Genomic DNA, 23,395 nt, shown 5'->3' on the forward strand with positions numbered 1-23,395 from the left:
ATCACTATTATTATTACAGCACAAGCTTGTGGTAAATATTTAATGCAACATTTTTCAGTTTTTCATCTACAAAACATCTTGTGAAGTTCATTGAGACGACCTGCTGGTGTTAAAGTTGCCATATCAAATGCACGTATATATATATTGTGATACAATTACTGCAGGCTTGTGGATATAGCAAAGTTATCAGTTCTCAGCATGACTATGTTCCCTCACAACAAGAGGTGCCCACAGCATACCAGTGCACAACACTAGAATAAACCCGATGACCGCTATCAGGATTTGAAGTTTCTTCTTTAAGTCAGGAAATTTGGATGAATGATAGTTAAAGCTACTACTAAGATAGTTTATGCCATTCTATTAGTCCATGTAAATCACACAATTGTAACACCCTCTCAGTTAGTTAACATGTTTTTTTGAGGATCTGGCAGTAGTTGCAGTCTGCATGAATTTGAAGACACGCGTTGTGAACTTTCTGTGTTGATTCTGTACTTCATGTTTTAAGATACCAAGGGCCACAGCTGTTACAATTGTGTTTTCAACTTTGTGGTGAAAGAGGTATGTGCAGAAAAAAAACTGTTTTTTTAATGAAAATAAAATAGCTTCGAGCCTCATCTGCTGCAGAGATTTTTGCAGGTGTTTGATTTTCGGAAAGCACAGTTTTTGCAGTTGTGTTGCATGCTGTGAAACCTCGCCTCAGGGTTCGTAACAACCCAGGTCAAAAACGCAGGGTGCAAAGTGGAGGTCAGTTGAGAGAGTACAAAGACCACGTTTCTCTTATTATGACCTTGGAAAGGAAATTCATAATAGATGCTGTTGACAAGAAAGTGCCAGGGCATATTTACATCAAGTCAGCTTCAGCTCCCACTATCACTCTGCAGAAAAATAAAGTTAAGAAATGTTGTAACTTTGAGTGCTGCAGTTTTAAATGTTTTGTTTTACATTTATATCCTAAGGGCAGGTGACAGATCTTAGGAGGATCAGTAGTTTCCATAATGTTCTGTCCAAATAAAAATGGATGCTCCAAGGGGGTGGTAGAAGGTATTTGGATGCAGACAAAGGTGAAGAATTTTGGACTAAAACATTTTGTGTACACAGTGAGAAGAAAAATGATCGAGAAAGATTTGATCATGGATCATTTCCTGAAGATGTTCAGTCAGTACAAGCTGCCATCAGCAAAACAAATCCCGTTCTTGAGATGGATCTCAAGAGTACTTGACTGCAAATCAACTTATTTACAGTATATTCTGTGAAGTGCTTTGAGATGTCTCGAAGACGTGATAAGGCACTACATCAAATGCAAGGATTATTATTATTATTCGCACCTGCGTACATCACCCGCGGAGCCTCATTGGGATGTTTAGTGCAGTTTTGACAATTAACAGCAAAGGAATTTTATACATTAGACAGGGTTTAAAGAAGAGTGGTATGGGCAACTTTTTAAAAAAATAGGGTCTCTGATTATAATAATAATTTTTTATAATAAGTCTTGCATTTGATATAGCAAATTTCACTCCAAGAGGACGTCTTAAAGCACTTCGTAGGTAAAGCATTTTACCGTAAAGTGTAGTGACTGTTATTTTCTAGGCAAAATGCAGCAGCCAATTTTCACAACAGCAATGTCCCACAAACAGCCATGAAATGAATGACGAAACCAAATAACAATCTTGATAGACAAATGCACAATATCAAGTGCAAGGATTATTATTATTATTATTATTAATGGTGCCTTAACATGTTGTCAAAATCTTTCAGAAAACTTCACAGGATCTATTGCTAAGTGTAATGACTGTGTATTAGTAGGCAAATTTCTGAAGAGAAATTCACAGAAATTAATTCATCTGCACTGGTACAAAGAAATTATAATAAATTGGTCACTCAATCCACGACTGTTTGTGGGACACTGCTGTGTGCAATTGGCTGTGGTGTTTCGCCCACAAAATATACAGTCAATTCACTTTACAGTATATTCTGTGAAGCGTTTTGAGACGTCTCGAAGATGTGATAAGGCGTTATATCGAATGCAAGGATTATTATCATTATAAAGAAGATTTAGTGGAGAGGGTAGCGTGCATGATGCAGGTCTTTAAAGTTTGCATTTGCAAAGTTGTTCGTAGAATTTTAAAAGAATGTTTTCCCACACATAATAGTGATTATATGGAGCAGACTTTTCAAAGTAGGTGTCATTATCTCTTTCAAAATATGAGCAAATAAATATCTGCTTGGGAACATTATTTGAGATGACAATGAATACATTACTGGATATGCTTATAAATATGGTGTATGGCTACAAATAGTCAGTACACTTTACAGTGAAATCATGTGAGACGCTTTGTGATGATGAGCTTGTGTTTCAAATGCAAGGATTATTAAAGATAAACAAATACTCCCAAGGACATGTTGCTCTTGGTGCTGTTTCCTGAAGAATCTCCTCTTTGACCATGCCTTCAGCCACCCTCCCACTGTCTCTACCCTCAACCCTCCCTAATCTCAACCCCCCTCCCCCATCCACCCCCCAACCGCGCCTTGGGACGTCCTCCAACGTGAAAGGTGCTTTACAAATGTAATTTTTTATTGTATTGTTTCGATCAGGGAGGGAGGAGACGGGGGAGGGGAAGGGAATGGGATTTAATAACGGAGATGTGAGATGAATGAATATTTTGACAGTTTTCTGGATGACCTTTAGGGATCGGACAGTGTGCATCTGGACTTTTCCCTTGGAGAGTGGTTGGGTAGTGTCCATGAGATAGGTGGAAGAGCAGGCTTGATGGGCCAAAGACTCTTTTTCCGTTCCACGCTCTCCTGTGTTCCAGAACGGATACCTGAGAGTTCTAGCAAGGCAGCAGGTGGGATTGAGATGACATGATTAATAGTGAGAACTGTGATGTGAATTTTAAGATGCATGTGAATCCATAAGATTACATGACACTTTTGGAATCCCTCATTGAGATATATTATTTAAATTATATTGGTGGGGCGGGGGGATTATAGTGTCAGTGGTTGTGTCGGAAACAGCTGCTTGTGTGGTTACTGAGGGGAGGTACTCTCTGTGTCCTTTAGGAGTGAAGGGGATTAATACTTGTGACATAATTATTTGTAGGTTTAAGCAAAACCTGCAGTTCATTACTGTGAAATGCATCCCTGTATCTGATTACCACCAGCATCTGTCAGGACAGTTTTTTTTCTGGTCAGCCAGGTGTCTGATACATGCAGAAACCCATCACCGTGCAGACTGAGAGTTCCTCACATGTACGGACTCCACCTACACATGGAAATTGTTTCCTTTTCCTGGAATTGAACGTGCACTCTCTTCCTGAAGGGATTCACTCTGCTTACCTAATTCCATAGAGTGTTTGGTTCAGGTTGTCAAGAGTGTTTATGGAGATACTGCTGGATTTTAACCAGTGAAAACTACATAGCTTGCCTTTGAAAGTCCTGTCTGGTAAGCTTCCTGTTGTTCACCCCAGGTTCACTCTACTACCCTTTAGGGCTTTAGCTTACAGTCTAAATGAGCGCTATGCGGGAAGAATGCTTACTCCCAAGAACCAGTCTGCCGCACCAAGTCATGCCAGTGAGCTGGGTTGGCACTGTTCTGGAGTACTGCAGACCTACCTGGCTCAGTAACTCCACAAGGAATTGATTCAATTCCGAGATTACGTTTCCAAGCTATATAATATTAATAATTTGGTCACTCAACGCACAACTATTTGTGGGACACTGCTGTGCGCAGTGCGCAATTGGCTGTTGCGATTCGCCCAGAAAATATACAGTCAATTCACTTTGCAGTTTATTCTGTGAAACGTTATGATATATGCCTCATCGACATGATATATCAAGTGCAAGGATTAATATTATTAATATGGAAGATAATAAGATAGGTAATGAAACTGATTACTTGCTACTATGAGTAGATTTCCTTAGCTTTTACATGTCCATTGTCACAATATTGTTTTAGGGAACAGGATCTTTAAGATCTTTAAGATTAAACCTTGAGATTGACCTTGAAAACCTATCTTACTGTCTGTGGGACCTCCGCTCAACTTCACCCACAAAATATAGTGTCAATTCACTTTACAGTATGTTCTGTGAAACGCTTTGAGATATCTCAATGACGTGATAAGATGCTATATCAAGGAATATTATCATTATTTCAACTGCACTTTCAACCACCTTCTTTCCCCCATCCCCACCCATCTCTCGAGCGCCCCTCACTCCCCTCACAGCTCAAGAATGCAACCTTTCAGTCATTCTGCCCCATTTTCTAGAACTCCATCTGACCTCCTTCCCTCCCTACTCACATTCAAAGCCCGCCTCATGACTTACCACTTTGACCTGGCTTTTATCCTCCCACCCTTTTTGACAACCAGTTCAGATACCTCGCTAGTGGGTGAAGTGCTTTGAGAAGTCCTCAAAACATGAAAGGCACTGTATAAATGTAAATTATTTTGTATTATATTGTAAGCTCCCAGTCAGTTGTGTTAAATGCTTGACACATTCTCCTGATGTGAGAGGCACGATATAGATGTAAATTGTTGTTGTTGTAACTTACTCTCAACTCTTCTCACCAGCTGACAGCAAAGGAAGAAGTTTTCTTCATAAATTCCTGAAATCTCCTGGACTTATCTTGGTTGAAAAGTCCCTGATGACCAAATCGAAAGAAATTAACACCACTGAAAAATGTGCCAAGCAGTGCATGAAACTCAAACGTTTTGTTTGCAAGTAAGTACGGAAATGTTGAAAGGATCAGAATAAAGTAATGTCTCTCTCTATGGCTGTCATTGGAATTGTTCAAATGCATGAGAGAATGAGTCCCAATCTCACAATTCTTTCATCCAAGTGTCAGCCTGGCTCAGGTGACAGCACTCTCCCCTCTGCAATGCATTCCTGGGAGAGCACCTCATTGTGGGAGTGCTGTCCTGCGGATGAAATGTTCAACCATTTGCCAATTAGGTGGATGTTAAAGATTTCACGGCACTATTTGAAAAGAGAATGAAACTTCTCCCAGTGTCATGGAATAGTCACTCAACTTTGTAGTAAATCATGTGAAGCGCTTTGAGGTATCTTCCCAACATAATAAGTGCTATATCAAATGCAACGATTATTATTATATTTTGGAATCTACAAAAACAAGGAGGATTCAGGAAGTGCCAATCAAACAGTCGAATCAATTTACTATGGGATCAGCATATGTGTAAGGTCCAAGTCATTGTACAAAAGTTATTTGTTATAGTGCTTAATCCTGAATCACGAGTCCGAATACAATTCAAGGTACAACGGGATTTAGCAGGAGTGGTTTATTAAACCTAGCAAAATCTGGAACAAAATATTTGACAGCATTAGTGAAGAGCAATTAGTGAACTCTGGTTAGTTAAATATACCTCAACAAGTAATTGCTTAATTTCTATAAATCAAGCTCAGTGCTTGATTTATGGAAATGGATGAAAAACACTTATTAACCAAGGAAAAAAGGAATGAGGTTTTGCAGTGAATTGTGAGGGAGAGACTACATGATCTGAGCAATCTGCGGATGTAGACTTTAATGATCAAATGAATGAGATGCTTTCTTGGTCCTGTCTTATGTTTGAAGTAATTAATTTTTTATTGCAGATGTTACATTCACTGGTGTGTTCACTTTGAGCATAATGAGTCACGTGAAAACAATAAACACGCACCAGCAAATCAGGGGAGGGAGAAACTTGGTTTATTGAAGCGCTCCTCACATATTAGCTTTTACACAGAAGCTCATTTCCTTTGCTCAGCTAGGTGTCTGAAACTTGTGGAAACCAATCAATTTGCATAAGAGTAACCATACCAGACTGAGTATCCAAACTAGCCATGTATGCCACTTACACATGAAAATTCCCATGTCTGGAATGGAATTTGCACTCTCTCCCTCGAGGGATGCACCCTACTCAGAAAGTATTAAGTGCATGTTGGCAAGGGCCAAGGCTTGGGGATCCCAGAGTGTGTTTTGGGGTACCAGCTAAAAATGCATAACTTATCATTGAAAGCACTATCTAGCAAGCTTTCTGTTGTTTGTCCAGTTAAGACCACCCTAGCCATAACAGGAGCTGAGTCGGAATAATCCGTATCCCAAGCGATTGGTCTCCCCTTCCAAGTCGTGCCAATGAGCAGTGGTAATTAACAGGTTAAGAGGAAGAATGACTTAGGCTAGGACACAGGATTCCTTTAAGAAACAGCTTAATTCCATACTGGAAAGATGATAAGATTGGAATTCCTCAAAGTGGAGATGAAATGAGTTGAAAGGCCTTCTTCATCCAAAGCTCTGTTGTGATCTTGTGAAATGACAATTTCTAGTTGTGTCCTAGAGTGGAGTATGGGATCTCTGGGATCCCTAACCTGCGGCTTTTGTTTCCAGGGCCTTTTATTTTCGGAAGAATGAAAAACGCTGCTATTGTCTGTCGTTTAACAGCAAAACAAAAGGGGTGAAGAGGAAACAAGACAAAGGATTTGATCTTTACGAAAGAAAAGGTAGTTTTGCTGTTCCAACTTTAACACAAGCCTGGGCTACTAATGGTCATTGAACTCCCTGAACCTATCCCTGTGCTTCACCTCCTCTCTACCTGTTTTTGAATCCCACCTTAAAACTTACCTCTTCGACTACACTTACAGGCACCTCCCTTTTCTCTCTCTCACTTGCTTGGTGTCCAACCTGCCAATGCGAAGCACTCCAAGACTTTATGCTGTGTGAAGGACGCTATATAGATGCAAATCATTGTTGTTGTACATTCCACTACATATCTGTGTCCTGTCAGCATCCATCATATTGTAAATTCTAAACAATGGAATGAACATTGTAATTGAATGTTAACATCAATAAGGATGAGAACCACTGCCCTAAGTTAATTATTCCTCTTTAACACGTGCTGAGCCATTTAAGCTTTTACTTTCCCTGCATCAAAATCCTGTGGATTTCTGTAGCTCAGTGGTTAGAGCACTCACCTCGTAAGCAAGAGACCTAGGTTTGATTCCTGGGCAAGGCAAAATGTTGGGCAAGTTTCCTTATTCCACACGCCTCTGTTTATCAAGCAGTAAGTAAGAACCCGGTTGTTAGTCAATTGGTGGATCGCTTTTCTGGATGTAATAATTCCTTCAACAAAAAAATTTAAAACAAAAAAATGTGGTCACTCAATCCACTACTGTTTGGGAGACGCTGCTGTGTGCAATTGGTTGCCGCATTTCATCCACAAACTATACAGTACATTCACTTTACAGTATATCCTGTGAAGCGCTTTGAGACGTCTTGAAGACCTGATAAGGCGCTATATCAAATGCAGATATTATTATTATTATTATCTAATATTGTTAACCAACCATCTATTTTCCGCAGACTTTATTCGGGAATGCATTATTGGGAATGGACAAAACTACATGGGCACTAAGTCAGTGACTAGATCTGGTCGGACCTGTCAGCAATGGAATTCAATGAGCCCACACGAGCACAGGTAATGTCAGTAATAATAAAACTAAATTATAATCTTTCCATTCATTTTCAACTTGAATGTGCTCTGGTTAGGCCTCTGATCAGTCAGTGCAGAGGAAAGCAATGAGAATGATCCCCGGTGTCAGAGGCGTGAGCTGTGAGCTGAGCCAATGGAAAAGTGTGGACATATTTACCGAAAAAACAATTGTTTTTGACAATTGTTTTTCATTGTGGGGGTTTGACAAATTTTGCGGAAGCCAGTTGTTGCTATTGAGAGATAAAGTTTGTGTAACAATCCAGATTAAAACTATGGCCATATATTTCCTGAACATGTAGTTATGCTTAAAATACTGAAAATGTTAATTTGGACAGTACAGCGCAATTCGTCGCAGGAGCTCAGGTTAGGCCTGGCGCTGGGCTAAGTGGATTACCCACTTGCGCCACATCCATGACCCCAACGTGCACAGCGCATGTGCGACCAGAGCACCCACCCCCCCCCCACCAACCCAACCGTCCACCCACGGCAGCAGTGTAGAGCAAACAGCACACATAGGTCCGGTCCCTAGCGCACTGTGGGTACAGGTTTGCAGTGGAGTGGGGTGTTTGTAGCTCATTCCACAGAAAAAGTGCAGCCAAACTTTTCTAGTGTCCCAGGCTTTGAGCAACAATTAAATAAGCGAGGCAAACCCCGTGTTGGGGCTACGAACTTACAATCTAGACTGATACGCCGATGCTGTCCTGGAGAAGCGCTGGTTTGTTGGAGGTGCTGTCGTTTGGATGAGACATTGAAATGAGATCCTGTTTGCTTGTTCAGATGCCGTAGCATTATTTGAAAAGAGATGAGAGCTTCTCCCCAACAATCCTCCAAATGATATTGGTCATTCACTTCATTGACTGTTTATGAGGCAGTGCCTTGCACAAATTGGCTGCCACATTCGCCTACAAATACACGGTTATTACACTACATAGTAAATCCTGTGAAGCCCTTTGAGATGTTTTGATGATGTGGTAAGTTACTAAATCAAATGCAAGGTTAATTTATTATTTATTATGATCTAATAAACAGAATGGTCAGGCTGTATTTCTTACTGGCTTTCCTATGTGAGATAGTGATGCACTTCTGCTTTGGTTTGAACAAATGCCGTTCCCAAGTCTAGAATAAGCATTTGCTGGTGGTGTTAGTCATGAATGGATTTACTGCACTAATTGTTGCATTAAACAACCCACTAGCTCCTTCACCCACAGAACTTGTTCACAAAATTAGGAAACGTTTTCATGACTTCAAGGCCCAATATTGGTTGTGAGGATTTGAGATGAAGGATACTGTGGTCCAATTTGTTTTTTTTATAGTTGAGTGCCTGCCTGGCATTTTTCTCTTTAATGTATTTTGCGACATTTTGTAGGTTTACGTCTTGATTGGTGATCCAAAATGTCAAGGTCATGTAAGAGGGAATCCTACAAAAACCAATGCTGACATTACCCAATAAATCCTTGGACAGTCTCATGATGGATTTTATGCAATCCTAATAGATTCAATGTTGAATAAATATAAAGTGAATCAAATGGATTATCATTTTGACCTTGGGGTCAATGTGAAAAACAGCTGGGCTGGAACATTTCTGTTCCAGTTGCTGAGAAGGGATGAGTTTCAACTTCCTCTTAACACACTTGATTGTAAACATTCCCCTGCAGCTTTCCGAGAAGGACGCAAGAATATAATAATATGTGATAATCCTTGCATTTGATATAGTTCCTTATCACGACCTCGAGTTCACAGGATTTTACTGTAAAGTAGTGGGACTGTGTGTCGGCGAACACAGCCAATTTGTGCACAGCAGTGTCCCACAAACAGCCATCAAGTGAGTGACCAATTTTATTTGGTGGACTGTTGGTCAGGAAACCAAAACAAACTCCCTTCTCTATAATAATAATAGTTCCTTTATTTGATATAGTGCCTTTCATGTCGGGAGGACACTCAAAATGCTTAATAGGATTTACTGTAAAGTGTACTGATTGTGTATTTTGTAGGTATAAAATAGTCATAATAGTACTTACATTCCATATAGCACCAACAATGTTTAAACATCTCAGGACATGAAGTAACAAAAACAGCAATTTCCATTTATATAGTGCCTTTCACATAGGGTAATGTCTCAGAGCACTTTGCAAGGATGGAGTCAGATGCCAAGCAAGGGAGTGTGTTAGCGGGAAACTAAATCTGTCTATGAATTTCTACCACAGTTCATTCACAACTCGAGAAATCTGTGAATCAACAAACTTTTCTCCCCCTGAGTTATGTTTTATGTAATGTTTTTTGTTTATCAGAGTGATGGTTGTCTGTGCTGGGAAGTACGTTTTCACTCAGCACAGGCTACTCTTGCATGTGTATGATGTGGGCCAAATGGCTTCACTTTAGAATCAGAGGGAAAACATGCAATACATCAGTTCAACACCTTCAATTACCATACCAGTCATTTTTTGAGTAGAAATGCCCATTTTGAGCGAAAAGACAATTTCATTGTCGACGAGAGGAGAATGGGGGTGTGGGGTTGTGTGATCGTTGAACGGAATTCAAAATATCCAGACTGATTTGGATTTGATTGATCTGGGGGATGTGAAATTCTGCTGGTCGGCAAAAGGAAATCCCAGGGTAAGTGCAGATCACCAAGGTCAATGACTTTTACTGACTAGTGGGAGTCCGTGCTCCTAGTTTCCAACAGCCAGCAGAGAATGTCATCTCATCAGTCTGGGCAAGATTCAAACACAAATCCCAGAGGTAAAAGGACTGTTTTCTGGAAGGTGGATGCAATTCATATGGTTCATATTTTAGGTCAGGCTGTATTTTGGAAACTCAATTATCACTGCAAAAGTTCCTGCTAAATTCGATTCCTCACAGTCTTAGCTCTGCTTCCATTTAGTTTTAAAAAAGCCATGAGTACCAGCTGCTTTTTTGTTTTAAATTTTGGAGCATAATATCAATTTGGTCACTTAATCCACGGCTGTTTGTGGGACACTCTTATGTGCAATTGGCTGTCGAGTTGGCCCGCAAAATATAGAGTCATTTCACTTCGCAATATATTCTGCAAAGTGCTTTGAGACGTCTCAAAGGGGGGGATAAGGCACTATGTCGAATGTAAGTATTATTATTATTGTTACGCATTCTTACAATGTAACTTTGTTTTCTTTTTGACTAGCTTTCTAAATTTGAAGTATGGGAATTCACGGGAGAACTTCTGCAGGAACCCACATAAAGAGGAAGCAGGTCCATGGTGCTTCACAACAGACCCCAAGGTTCGGTTTGAGAGCTGCAGTATTCCACAGTGTTCAGAAGGTAACCATTTTGTTTGAGATACAGGGAGAATGAATTTGTTAGATACCAATCTGAATGTACTTCTGTAAATGCAGACTCAATTTATACTGTGAGACTCGGTTATGAACTCATTGGCAAATTGGTTGTCGGCCTGCCTCAGTTGGTTACACTCTTGCCTCTGAGTCAGATGGTTGTGGGTTCAAGCCCCGTGTCGGGATGACAAGCACAATCAAATGGCCTGTTTCCATGCTGTATCATTCTATTTAAATGTTTCTCTTTCTTCCCCCACCACAACATACACACACACAAAAAAATGTGTTTCATGGATTTTAAGTAAGCACAAATGGATCAAACAGTTTTGGTTTCATTTTTAGTTGAATGTGTGACGTGCAATGGAGAGAGTTACAGAGGGCCCATGGATCACACTCAGTCTGGGAAGGAATGTCAGCGATGGGACCATCAGAAACCACATAAGCACAGATTCCATCCTGAACGGTGAGAACATCCGTTCTAGTTGAAGTAGGATCTGAAAGTGTATTAACAGTTGAAAGAACCTCCCTCCCTCTCCAACCTGCTTACCCCCCAACACACAATCTGCTACCTCCGCTTGACTGACTCCCACCTTCTGCATGTCCCTTGTACCCTCCATTCCGCCGTGCTTTCAGCCACTCCGCCCCGAAACTCTGGAAAACTATTCCTCTATCCCTCCACCTTGCCCCTTGAGTTGCTGACCTGAATTGAACATTAAATGAATCGGGAAAGCTCATTGTTTTAACCTCAAATATTATTAACGCTCAAGAATATGATCCATGTTAAACGAATGGGTGAGAGCGCAAGGAACAACGCTAGACCAAGTTTGATATTTAATGATACTAAATTGTCAGTCACGCAGATGGCTAGTGTGGCAAATGGAAATGATACAGTGAGAGGTTCCAGTTAAGAGATCGAGACACATGGAGAGAGCTTTAATCTGCAGCTGGCTGTGGTACAGTGAACTGCACTGGGAGTTTGAGGTTGATGCTGGAATGGGAAAGTGTTCCATTCTCCAGCGCTAACATTCTCCTCCTGAAAGAATACAAAAATCAGCCCGTATCTAACATGTTAGTAAATTGGAGCATTTCATTTTGCACGTGCGTCCTTTTCTTATAATGACCCTTGCATTTAGCTGCAATCCTTTACGTTTCCTTTATAGAAAAAAAACTGTCAACATTGTGCATTTTTTTCCCCATCCTTTTATCAGCGAGCTATGGAAACCTTTTTGCACAGCTTACATATTTCTCTATGAAAGTAATTGTGTTAGTTTCAAATCTGGCACGGAGTCAGCTTTATATTTGAGCAGGACGCGCCATGGGAGGACTCCCCTGAAAAGCTGTGGTTGTTTTTGCAGATTTCCAGATGAGGGTCTCGATGATAACTATTGCCGCAATCCTGATGGTAAAACAAGACCTTGGTGTTACACCCTTGACCCCTACACCCCATGGGAGTTCTGTGCAATTAAGGAATGCGGTGAGTAAATATTCCTTTGTATTATAGATATTCTTTTTNATGTGCTCAGCTAGAAACAGTGAGAACCTTTCCAGATGCCAGATCCATTGCAAACTGTGGTCTTCAGAAGCACTGGTTAGTAAGCCAACCTTGCCAATCTCACAGAACCGAGAATCATGATTCACATTTTCCTTAAGACACAAGAAAAACATCTGAAAAAACTCTTTTTATTAAAAAAAACTGGCAGCTGACTGCTATCTATTAATCGCAATAACAGTTGATCTTTCAGTGATTTGTACCGTGGCGCATAAGAATGAATCGCTGTTCTCCATTACGGTTTGGTTGCAATTTTTCTGCGACTTGCAGAAAAATGACCCAGAAATTGGGCTTTGAAGCTGGGTCGAACGGTTGGGACATTAGCCCAGCCGATCGTTGTTTCCAAGACTAAGTTCAAGAGTTTTCAAATGAAGTAAATAGCTTTGAACGAGAAAACGTTGTGTTTTTTTCCTCCTCCCCTAATTCATGCGCTTAATCGTTTCAGGATGTTTACTCCATGAGGCATATCATCCCCAAATGCTGTGTACACTCATTTGGCAGTGAGATGTAGTGTATAAATAGGGGTAGATATAGCAAGCATCTTGCTGGAGCCTTGCTCCATAACCACATGGAGTTCGTGGGTCGAACGCTTGGGACATTAGCCCAGCCGATCATTGTTTACAAGTCTCTAAGTTCAAGAGTTTCAGGAACAGTGAGATTCACACTCATGCAGTATAATAACATTTGTGAAAATGTATCATTCTTAATATTAATAATCCTTCCATTTGATATAGTGCCCAAATCCACCACCCGGCGCCTCTGTTCGACTGGCACCAGCCTCCTGCTTGTCCCTCGCACCCTCCACTCCACCATTGGAGGTCGCGCTTTCAGCCACTACGCTCTGAAACTTTGGAACACTCTCCCTCAATCCCTCTGCCCCCTCCCCTTTTTCAGGTTCCGCCTTAGAACCTTCCTTTTCGACTGTGCTTACGGTCACCTTCCACCCCGGCTCGGAGTCAGGCTCCGCCATTGTTAAGCGCTCTGAGACGCTGCCCTGCATGGAGGGCACTATATAAGTCAAGTTGTTGTTGTTGCCCTTCATATCAAGAGGACATCTCTAGAGCACTTTGCAGGGTTCCTGTGAAGGGACTGTGTATTTTGTACGTGAACACGGTAGCCAATTTGCGCACGGCAGTGTCCCATAAACAGCCATGAATTGTTTGACCAGTTTTATTTGGGGGATTGTTGACCAGGACACTGAGAAACTCACTTGTCATTTCGAAATGTGCTATGGAGTCTTTAACGTTCACCTGAAACAGGCAGACAGGACCTCAGTTTAACATCTCATTCGAAGGATGGCATTAATGCTGGCCGTCCCCAATGAGAAAGTCTCTATACCAAATATAAAGATTATTGTTAAAGTGTCGAGATGGGGCTTGAACCCATAACCTTTTGCCTCGGCAGTGAGAGTGCTGCTAACTGAGCCAGGCTGACACTACCATAACACTGTAAAGCTGGGAGCAAGAAAAGCAGATTTACTGCTAGCAATATAAACACAGTGTTAGGTTTCAGATGATAACTAGATACAAGCATTGTTTCCTTACTTATTGTCCAGATCAGTGTTATTTGCTAAATATTTGCTAAGAACCGGCATATTATTATCCAATGTGTTTGAGGACAACTCTTGGGAATACTACCACATTCTACCCTGTGTAGTAATAGGTCCTGGATCTCTTCCTGTATTGCTTCACATATAATCATGCCACTGTGGGTTGTTGCAGAGTAGGGGTTAGAAACGTGCTCCACAAAAAGAAAAAAACATGTAGGACTGATTTCATTGAACTATCCTTCTCTTGTTTGATTATTCATTGTCATCCTCTTCATGATTTGGTCTGTCTCCTTGCTGGTATCATATGCAAAGATGGAGATATTGCTTCTGTTCCCTTTATATGAGCAATACAAAGTGAACAGAATCTGTACTTACAGAGTTTGTTAACTATATGAATGCAACTTGCTACTTGTCGTGGGTGAGTTATTGGCTGTGGTGCCATCCTCTTACCTTTTATCCTCCCTGCCCTCCACCACCCCTGATACCAACACCCTGCTTGGTTCCAAATCACCGACATGAAAGGCATTATACAAATGTAATTTGTAGATGTTGTTGTTTTTGGTTCAGAACTGACCTTGTGTCCAGTGGTCCTCATGCTAAGACAGTGTTGCTAAAATTGGATCGACCTTTTCTGGCGAGCAAGAAAAAAAGAGAGGAAACAGCATTGATTTCCAACTCCATCGACATCCCATATGTAGCAGGTCATGAACAGAGGCCCAAGGGACAGACAACGGCAAGTCTGTTGAGGACCACAGTTCAATGGTCCCAGGCTGTATTGTGAGCACCAATGTTCTGGATAGATCAGATGGAGATCAGTGAGATCACAGCCACAGGCATCTGCTCTGTCAGTCTAATGTCAGACTGTTGATTCCTGTCCCACTTCAAAAGCTGAGGCTATTACAATCTTTAAAAGGGAACTGGATAAATACTTGAGGAACAATAACATTAAAGAGCAGAGGAATGGGATTAAAATTGATAGTTCTATTGGAGTTGCTCACAATGAGCTGAATATCCTCCTTTTGTGGACTCTATACTCCTAAAATACCACTTTGCTTTTGACTTGTGAGATCATTTTATCTTAACAACATCAACAACTTGTATTTGTATAGTGCTCTCTCCCCCTGGAAGGACGTATCCTGGTTACCTAATTCTGGAGAGTGTTAGGCACAGTTGGCATGAGCCTAAGACTTGGGGATCCCAGGGTTGGATTACTGCTGAGTTTAATTACCTAACACTGCATAGCTTGCCACTGGCTATCAAGAGTACTGCTGTTAGTCCAGCTAAGACTGTCCCACTGATTAGGGTTTTGGCTTGCAGGCTATGCAGGAGCTGGGTGGCAGGAATCCCTGCTTTCAGTGACCAATCTCCCCTCCATGTCCTGCCGATGAGCCAGGACAGCTAGATGGTCATCAGTAGTGCCCTGGAATACTATGGACCGACCTGGTTCACGAATCGAACTACCGAGACCTTCACAGAGGATTGACTGTTGCCAAGCCTGTCACCCTTGGAACCCTTGGAACCAGCCCAGCATCATAGAGATCCTGCTTAACCTCCTACCCCTCTTCCCCCCTCCCTTCCTCCTAGGCTATATATGAAGCCAAATGGTCTCAGGGCTAAGACTTGGTGGACTTTGGGGATCTCAACTACACTTCAATTGATTGGCATTATTGTTAATTTTTCAGTCCATAATTGCGATCACGATTTAGAGACAACAACGGAATGTTTTAAGGAGAAAGGAGAGAATTACAGAGGGACAATAAACACCACACCTTCAGGAATTCGCTGCCAACACTGGAGCTCCCAGTACCCTCACCATCACAACTTCACTCCGGAGAACTACAAGTGCAAGTGAGTAAATTAGCTCACTGTTAAGGTTATGAACCACCAAATTTTGTGCCCCAAATCTTTATATTAAAGCTCTGAATTCTTCCAGATGTGGTGTTCCCTCTCTTCCTCTCTTTCTCTCCCCACTCTCCTCTTTGTTTTGTTATAAAAATGTTTGTTTGGATATTGCTTTGAGCAGAGTAGTACATATTGTGGCCGGCTGTTTGCTTGGGGGTTTCGCTGTTGTGACCGCAATGATTTAATTGAAACCAAATTCCTAGTGGGAGGAACATGTCCTGGTTAGAGGGAAGAAACGAGTAAAGAGGACAACTGCTGATGACTGTTGTTCAATAGATTACTGGATTACTTTTAATATCCAACGGCAACTGTTGCAAACCTCGCTTTAGAAAATTGAATAGGATATGGGGATGGGGCCAAATCATGTTCTATAGATTGTACATGACTGTGGTAGGAGCAGCTTTGATGTACTGAATGCCCTTTTCTGACTCCAAAGTTTATGTTCTTATTGAAACAAGCTGGAATTTATATGAGGTGAAACAACATTTTTTCTTTTCCAATTTTCTCCCTCTATTTTCTCTCCACTCTTCCTCTTCCAGAAGTGTTTGACTTTACGTTCTCTCTGTACTGGGGTACAGTTTTAAGGACACTGGTTATTCTCTGACAGTACATGCCCATAATTGTTGAGTATTAATCAGGAGCAGGAACCCTGGCTGATTTCCGCCTCCCTAGCCTAATCAATTGATCAGGAAAGCCTTGGCTTGCACTTGGGGAACACAAATTGTTAGTTTGGGCTCAGATGGTAGTACTCTTTCTCCTGAGTCAAAAGGTTGTGGGTTCAAGCCCCACATCGGAACTTTGAACTCATAGTCTAACTAGGCTGATACTCCAGTGCAGTGCTGGGATAGTGCTGCATTGTCAGAGGTCCCATCCTTCGGATGAGATGTTAAACCAAGGTCCCGTTCTGCCTGTTCAGGTGGATATTAAAGAACCCTTGGCCTATTTAAAAAGAGAAATTAGTTTTTCCCCAGTGTCCTGGCCAACAATCTTCAACGCCTGAGATAAAAATTGGCCATTCACTATGTGTTAATTTGTGGGACCTTGTTTTGTGCAAATTGGCTGCTGGGTTTGCCTGCAAATGTACAGTCCTTACACTTCACAGTAAAAACGTTTGAAACACTTTGAAATGCCATGATGATGCTATAAGGTGCTATATCAAATGAAAGAATTACAGTGCACTCCACATAATTGCTTACAATAATCTTTGCATTTAATAATCCTTGCATTTGATATAGTGCCTTATCAGCGCCTTGGGACGTCCTCCCGATGTGAAAGGCGCTTTACAAATGTAATCTTGTTGTTGTTGTTGTTATTATGCCTTTGAGATGTCTCAAAGCAAATCACAGAATGTACTGTTAAGTGAATTGACAGTATATTTTGTGGCTGAATTGCATACTGCATTTAATTGCTTAGTAATTCTAGGTACTGAAGATTCACTATTTGTTCGCACAGTATTGCACTCTGCTCAAATGCATATTGAATGATTGCATAATTTGTTTAATTCCATGAAAGATAGCTCGTCGATGTCATTCGCATCTATATAATTAGTTCAGATAATTGCACTGGTCGAGGAGTTGACTGTGGGAGGTGTATATATGGTGTTATTACTTGGTCTCTGTACTTGTAAGATTCTAACTGAAAATATACAATGTGGGCTTCTGATTTTGACAGAGATCTAAAGGAAAATTACTGCAGAAATCCTGATGGAACAGCAGTCCCCTGGTGCTTCACCACAGATCCAGAAATTCGAACAGCTTATTGCTTTCACATCCCAAGATGCGAAAGTAGGCATCAGCCTTCAGAAGGTAAAGTGCAATGGATAAATGCTTTTTCAGTGTATCTAAAAATAGAGCGAGCCTGCTATTGTATTTCACCTTGTGAATGTTCACAAATACATGCAGACAAATAATCACTGGTAGCCAATTGAAAGACTGTTTTCTCTTTCACTGCTGCATCCATTAAAACCATGCAACAAATCCAACTCTTTACGGTCTCTCTTAGAAATCTATTGGAGCACAAGAGGGCAACAAATCATGCATTTTCCAGAACAATCCATGTACAGGAATACTTGTCCAAATCAATTGGAAGAGCTAAGCACAGTATCAATGAACTACTGTATTCAACTTAAAAAAGGGGGAAGAAAATCTGAAGGTGTTGAAGAAAAAGGCATCAGTTTATTATCCTTTCAACTTCAGATCCCTGAAATTCCTCTCAAGATTTAAGATTGTGCTGCTTTTTTTTTCTTTGAGGTTCCAGAGTAAAGAATTTTCCCAATTCAACACCATCTTAAATTGTCTTCCTCCTGAAGTTGATGACCAGCAGCACTTCCTGTAAATAGCAGGCACGCGGAACACAGGAAGTGGCATTAGTGGTGCTTCCTGCTACATTCTGTAGCTTCACACATGAAATGATCAAGCAAACATAGAATTATACAGCACAGAAGGAGGCTATTCGGCTCATCGTGTCTGTGCTGGCTCTTTGAAAAGAGCTATCCAATTCAATCCCGCTCTCTCCCCATAGCCCCGCAAACTTGTCCTCCACAATGTCCTGATGACCTGACAACCTGGAAGTGAGTCACTTTTCAGAGTGGAAGCCAGTTAATCAGCTTGAAACATTGGGTATAATCCACTTCCAGTTAGCATGGGTCCACAGTGGACGTTTGTTATAGGCAAGGCAGTAATTTATTGAAAAATACTCTCCTGTATTCTTTATACAGTGTGACCAAAACATTGTGATATCATTACAATGTCTAATAAGTCTTAGAGAAATAATGATTTTTTTGTTAAACAATAGGGTAGATATCATGACATTTTGGTCACCCTTTATAAACCCTTCCAAGTTATAGTCAATCTATAACTTTGAACTGCTAGACCAACTGGGTCAGAGAAATTGGGGTTTTGGCTCAGTTGAGTTAATTGGGATAACAGGGTGACCTTTGTCAAGTTTAAGATGGTGAAAGCAAATTTGCATTTCTATCACTACAGGGTGAACCCTAGTGGGAATGCAAAGTGTGGTGATGACATATGCTTTGTTATGACAACCTTCCATTTAAGAGACTTGCTCTTTTGGCTCCAACATGAATACTGATCACTGATCAAGTGTGTAATATCATTTCACCTTGAAATTTTAACATCGTGCAAAATTACGGGAAATTTCTCAATTAAATCTTAATTTGGAATTTTTTTTTAAAAGAGCGAAGCTTAAAATAAAGTTCGCCAAAATAAGATTGCATTTAAGAATTTGGCACAATTCTGCACAGAATAGTCAAACAGGCTGAGACTGTAGCATTTCAGGCCTCAGAGATGCTGGATTTCCTTGAATCCAAGATCAAGGGAATCCGCTCCGCGGTCACTTCCCCTCCAACTTCCACCCACCACCCACCCCTTCCCTCCCACACTCCGACTCCTACCCATCCTCCCCTACACACCTTCGTACCCGTTTCCCCACCCTCTGTCACTGAACTCATCCTATCCCTAAAACCAACCACCTGCTCCCTTGACCCCATCCCCACTCCACTCCTTATCTCCCAGCTCCATTTTCTTGTCCCACACATCACTGACATCATAAACCTGTCCCTCTCCTCTGGCTCTGTCCCCATTCCATTAAAAACTGCCATCATCACGCCCACCCTGAAAAAACCCTCCCTTGATGCGTCGCAGCTATCAAGCTACCGGCCCATCTCCAACCTCCCCTTTCTCTCCAAGGTCTTGGAAAGAGTTGTCGCCTCCCAACTGCGCTCTTTCCTCTCCACCCATTCTCTTTTTGAACCCCTTCAGTCAGGTTTCCGTGCTGCTCATAGCACAGAAACTGCCCTGGTCAAGGTCACCAATGATATCCTGACCATCTGTGACCAGGGCTCCCTCTGTCTCCTCGTCCTCCTCGACCTATCGGCAGCATTCGATACGGTCGACCACACTATCCTACTCCACCGCTTGTCCTCCCACCTCAACCTTCAAGGCACTGTCCTTGAATGGTTTAGGTCGTACCTTTCTCACCGTCTTCACTTCGTCTCAACGAATGGCTTCTCCTCCACCCCCCGTACTGTCTCATGTGGTGTCCCTCAGGGCTCTGTCCTCGGTCCCCTCCTCTTCACCCTCTATATGCTCCCCCTTGGTGACATCATCCGCAAACATGGGGTTAACTTCCACATGTATGCGGATGACACCCAACTCTACCTTTCCTCCTCTACTCTCAACTCCACGACCACCGATGTCCTGACAGCCTGCCTGTCCGACATCGAGTCCTGGACGAGAGACAACTTTCTTCAGCTCAACGTGCGAAAAACCGAGGCCCTCCTGATTGGCTCACGTCAGCGCCTCCGCACCTCAGGCGCTGACACCATCAGCATCCAAGGCTGCACTCTCCACCTCTCAAAGCCAGTCAGGAACCTCGGCGTTTTGTTCGACCCTGAGCTGTCCTTTCTCCCTCACATCCGCACCACAACTGGCACCGCCTTCCATCACCTCCGGAATATCGCCAGATTACGGCACTACCTCACCCCTCACGCTGCTGAAACCCTGGTTCACGCCTTTGTCACCTCAAGGCTGGACTATGGGAACTCTCTCCTCGCCGGCCTTCCCGCCACCTCCCTCCACAAGCTGCAGGTCATTCAGAACTCTGCAGCTCGTGTACTGTCCCGCACCAGGCTTCGGGACCACATCACTCCCACCCTCGCTCGCCTCCACTGGCTCCCCATCCCCCAGAGGATTGATTTCAAGATCCTCATCCTCACCTACAAGGCCATTCACGGCCTTGCTCCCTCCTACCTCTCCAACCTACTATCCCCCTACCTACCTGCCCGTACCCTCCGTTCCTCTGGCTCCGGTCTGCTCCACGTCCCCCGCCCCAACCGCCCTACTATCGGTGGTCGGGCCTTCAGCCTCTCAGCCCCGAGGCTCTGGAACTCCATCCCCCAGTGCCTTCGCCTTGCTTCCTCCCTTTCCTCCTTCAAGGCCGGTCTCAAAACCTTTCTCTTTGACCGTGCCTTCAGCTCCCCTCTCGACTCTCTTCCTCCTCCTCGCTCCCTCCCTTCCCTCCCCTCACCCTGACCATTTCCCCCTCCTCTCTCCCTCCCTTCCCTCCCCTCACCCTGACCATTTCCCCCCTGCTCGGGTCATGACCCAACTGTGCAGCGCCTTGGGACGTCCTCCTGACGTGAAAGGCGCTCTATAAATGGAATCTTGTTGTTGTTGTTGTTGTTGATAGCGAGCAGGTATCAGAGTAAGTGAACTCATTGGCAGAAAGTGAAAAAAGTTGGAAACTTATCCTATTGTTGTGATTTGAATATTTTCTTGCTGAGCCAGCCTTGTGCTTTGTCTAGAGTGTTACGAAGGAAATGGAACGACCTACAGAGGGACTGTATCTAAAACCAGAGGTGGGATAATCTGTGCGCCATGGGAGAAATACAGCTTGATTTCTGAAAGGTATTGCATTGTTTTGGGTGCCTAAGAGTTGGGGTTGCCATTGCTGGGGAAAACAGAAACTTTTTCACTCAATCTTAGCATCCAGAGAATCATTAGTGTTTTCTGGTTTAGAAGAAGGCCATTTGGCCCATTATGTCTGTGCTGACTCTTTCGAAGACCAATTCTTTCAGTCCCATTTTCCTGCCCTTTTCTGCATTCCCCTGTGGTTTACTTCCTTTGTAGATGTCTGTAGAGTTCCCTTTTGAAAGCTAATATGGATTCTGCCTCAACCACAGCTTGTGCCAGGGCATTCCATATCCTAACTAAGCTGTGCATGAAAATAAAATCTCCTAACTTTCCCATTTGCTAGCTGTAATAAATTGATGCCCTTTAGTCACTGACTAACCGACCAGTAGAAATAATTTCTCCTATTGACTCAGCAAGACTGCGGCACAGAGAGGTGTTGGATAAATCTTCCTCTTTGCCCCCAAAATATGTCTCAACCTCTGCTGTACCTTGAAATGTTTCCATTTGCCCACAGCAACTGAGATCGTCTTACCAGGTTGACCAATTAAAAGTTGTCTTGTAGATTTGTGCTTTCTTTGGATTCTTACAGGGCATATTTGCACCTTTTTCCTGTGCTGGGCTTAAATATAGCTTCCACAGGTGAAAACAAAGTCTTCTATCCCACTTGCCTTCTTCCTTCTCTCCCTCTACTGTTGTGTAGTGAGATATTAAACCAACTCCTCCCTCCCTATTCAGGTGGACATGAAAGATCCCATGACACCACTTGAAACAGAGTTTCTCCTGAGTGATCTGATCAACAATCCTCCAGATAAAATTAGTCATTCGTTTCATGTCTCATTGTGAGACATTGCTTCAGGCGCTGACAGCATCAGCATCCAAGGCTGCACTCTCAACCTCTCAAAGCCAGTCAGAAACCTCGGGGTTCTGTTCGACCCTGAGTTGTCCTTTCTCCCTCATATCCGCGCCACAACTGGCAGCGCCTTCCATCACCTCCGGAATATCGCCAGACTACGGCACTACCTCACCCCTCACGCTGCTGAAACTCTGGTCCACGCCTTTATCACCTCAAGGCTGGACTATGGGAACTCTCTCCTCGCCGGCCTTCCCGGCACCTCCCTCCACACTGCAGGTCATTCAGAACTCTGCAGCTCGTGTACTGTCCCGCACCAGGCTTCGCGATCACATCACTCCCACCCTCGCCCTCGCTCACCTCCACTGGCTCCCCATCCACCAGAGGATCGAATTCAAGATCCTCATCCTCACCTACAAGGCCATTCACGGCCTCGCTCCCTCCTACCTCTCCGATCTACTATCCTCCTACCTTCCTGCCCGTACCCTCCGTTCCTCTGGCTCCGGTCTGCTCCACATCCCCCGCCCCAACCGCAGTGGCCGAGCCTTCAGCCTCTCAGCCCCGAGGCTCTGGAACTCCATCCCCCAGTGCCTTCGCCGCCTCCTCCCTTTCCTCCTTCAAGGCCGGTCTCAAGACCTTTCTCTTTGACCGAGCCTTCAGCTCCCCTCTCGACTCTCTACCCCTTCCTCGCTCCCTCCCTTCCCTCCCCTCACCCTGACCATTTCCTCCCTGCTCGGGTCCTGACCCAACTGTACAGCGCCTTGGGACGTCCTCCCGACATGAAAGGCGCTCTATAAATGGAATCTTGTTGTTGTTGTTGTGCAAATTGGCTGCTCCTTTTGTCTGCAAATACAGTCACTACACTTCACAGTAAATCCTGTGAAGTACTTTGAGACATTCTCCCAATGTGAAAAGTAATATATCAAATAGCAAGGATTATTATTCTGTCATGAAAGTATGGATTGCATTATTTTTCAAAGAATAAACATGTTCTAAATTAACTGGCAACAATGAGATTTGCCAAAATGTGTTGAAATATAGTTAAGAGTATTTGAAGGCTAAGTGGAGATATGGAATAAATCTCAATCATGTATTTCTGCTTGTAACATCTGTCCATAATATTTTACGGAAGAAACAATGGAGCAAAAAATGTGGCCATTTGAATCTTGCTGGTGGGAGTTGCCTTCACGTCAAAATCTGTCTTCCCACAATGAACTGTTGCAAATCAAACACAAAAAAGCATGATTGCATTCTAATCTATACATATGTAACTGGCTGCTGCTGTAACAAGCGGTACTATGGAGTGATGGGCGTAGGATGCATTTTTACC

General features: G+C 42.8%; 1 protein-coding gene across 1 annotated transcript in view; it reads left to right on the forward strand.

Annotated features, from left to right (window-relative positions):
- Nucleotides 1-1,018: 1,018 nt before the first annotated feature.
- The window catches only part of LOC103177006 (hepatocyte growth factor), a 31,624-nt gene continuing 9,247 nt past the window's right edge, over nucleotides 1,019-23,395 (forward strand). Inside the window, exons 1-10 of the mRNA XM_042335453.1 lie at nucleotides 1,019-1,211; nucleotides 4,569-4,719; nucleotides 6,380-6,492; nucleotides 7,352-7,466; nucleotides 10,639-10,775; nucleotides 11,129-11,249; nucleotides 12,142-12,260; nucleotides 15,567-15,732; nucleotides 17,458-17,591; nucleotides 21,107-21,209. Of these exons, the coding sequence (XP_042191387.1) occupies nucleotides 1,019-1,211; nucleotides 4,569-4,719; nucleotides 6,380-6,492; nucleotides 7,352-7,466; nucleotides 10,639-10,775; nucleotides 11,129-11,249; nucleotides 12,142-12,260; nucleotides 15,567-15,732; nucleotides 17,458-17,591; nucleotides 21,107-21,209 (1,352 nt within the window). The remainder of the gene's footprint in view (nucleotides 1,212-4,568; nucleotides 4,720-6,379; nucleotides 6,493-7,351; nucleotides 7,467-10,638; nucleotides 10,776-11,128; nucleotides 11,250-12,141; nucleotides 12,261-15,566; nucleotides 15,733-17,457; nucleotides 17,592-21,106; nucleotides 21,210-23,395) is intronic.

The sequence above is a fragment of the Callorhinchus milii genome, unplaced genomic scaffold (assembly GCF_018977255.1).
Source record: "Callorhinchus milii isolate IMCB2004 unplaced genomic scaffold, IMCB_Cmil_1.0 Scaffold5, whole genome shotgun sequence".
Lineage (NCBI taxonomy): Eukaryota > Metazoa > Chordata > Chondrichthyes > Chimaeriformes > Callorhinchidae > Callorhinchus > Callorhinchus milii.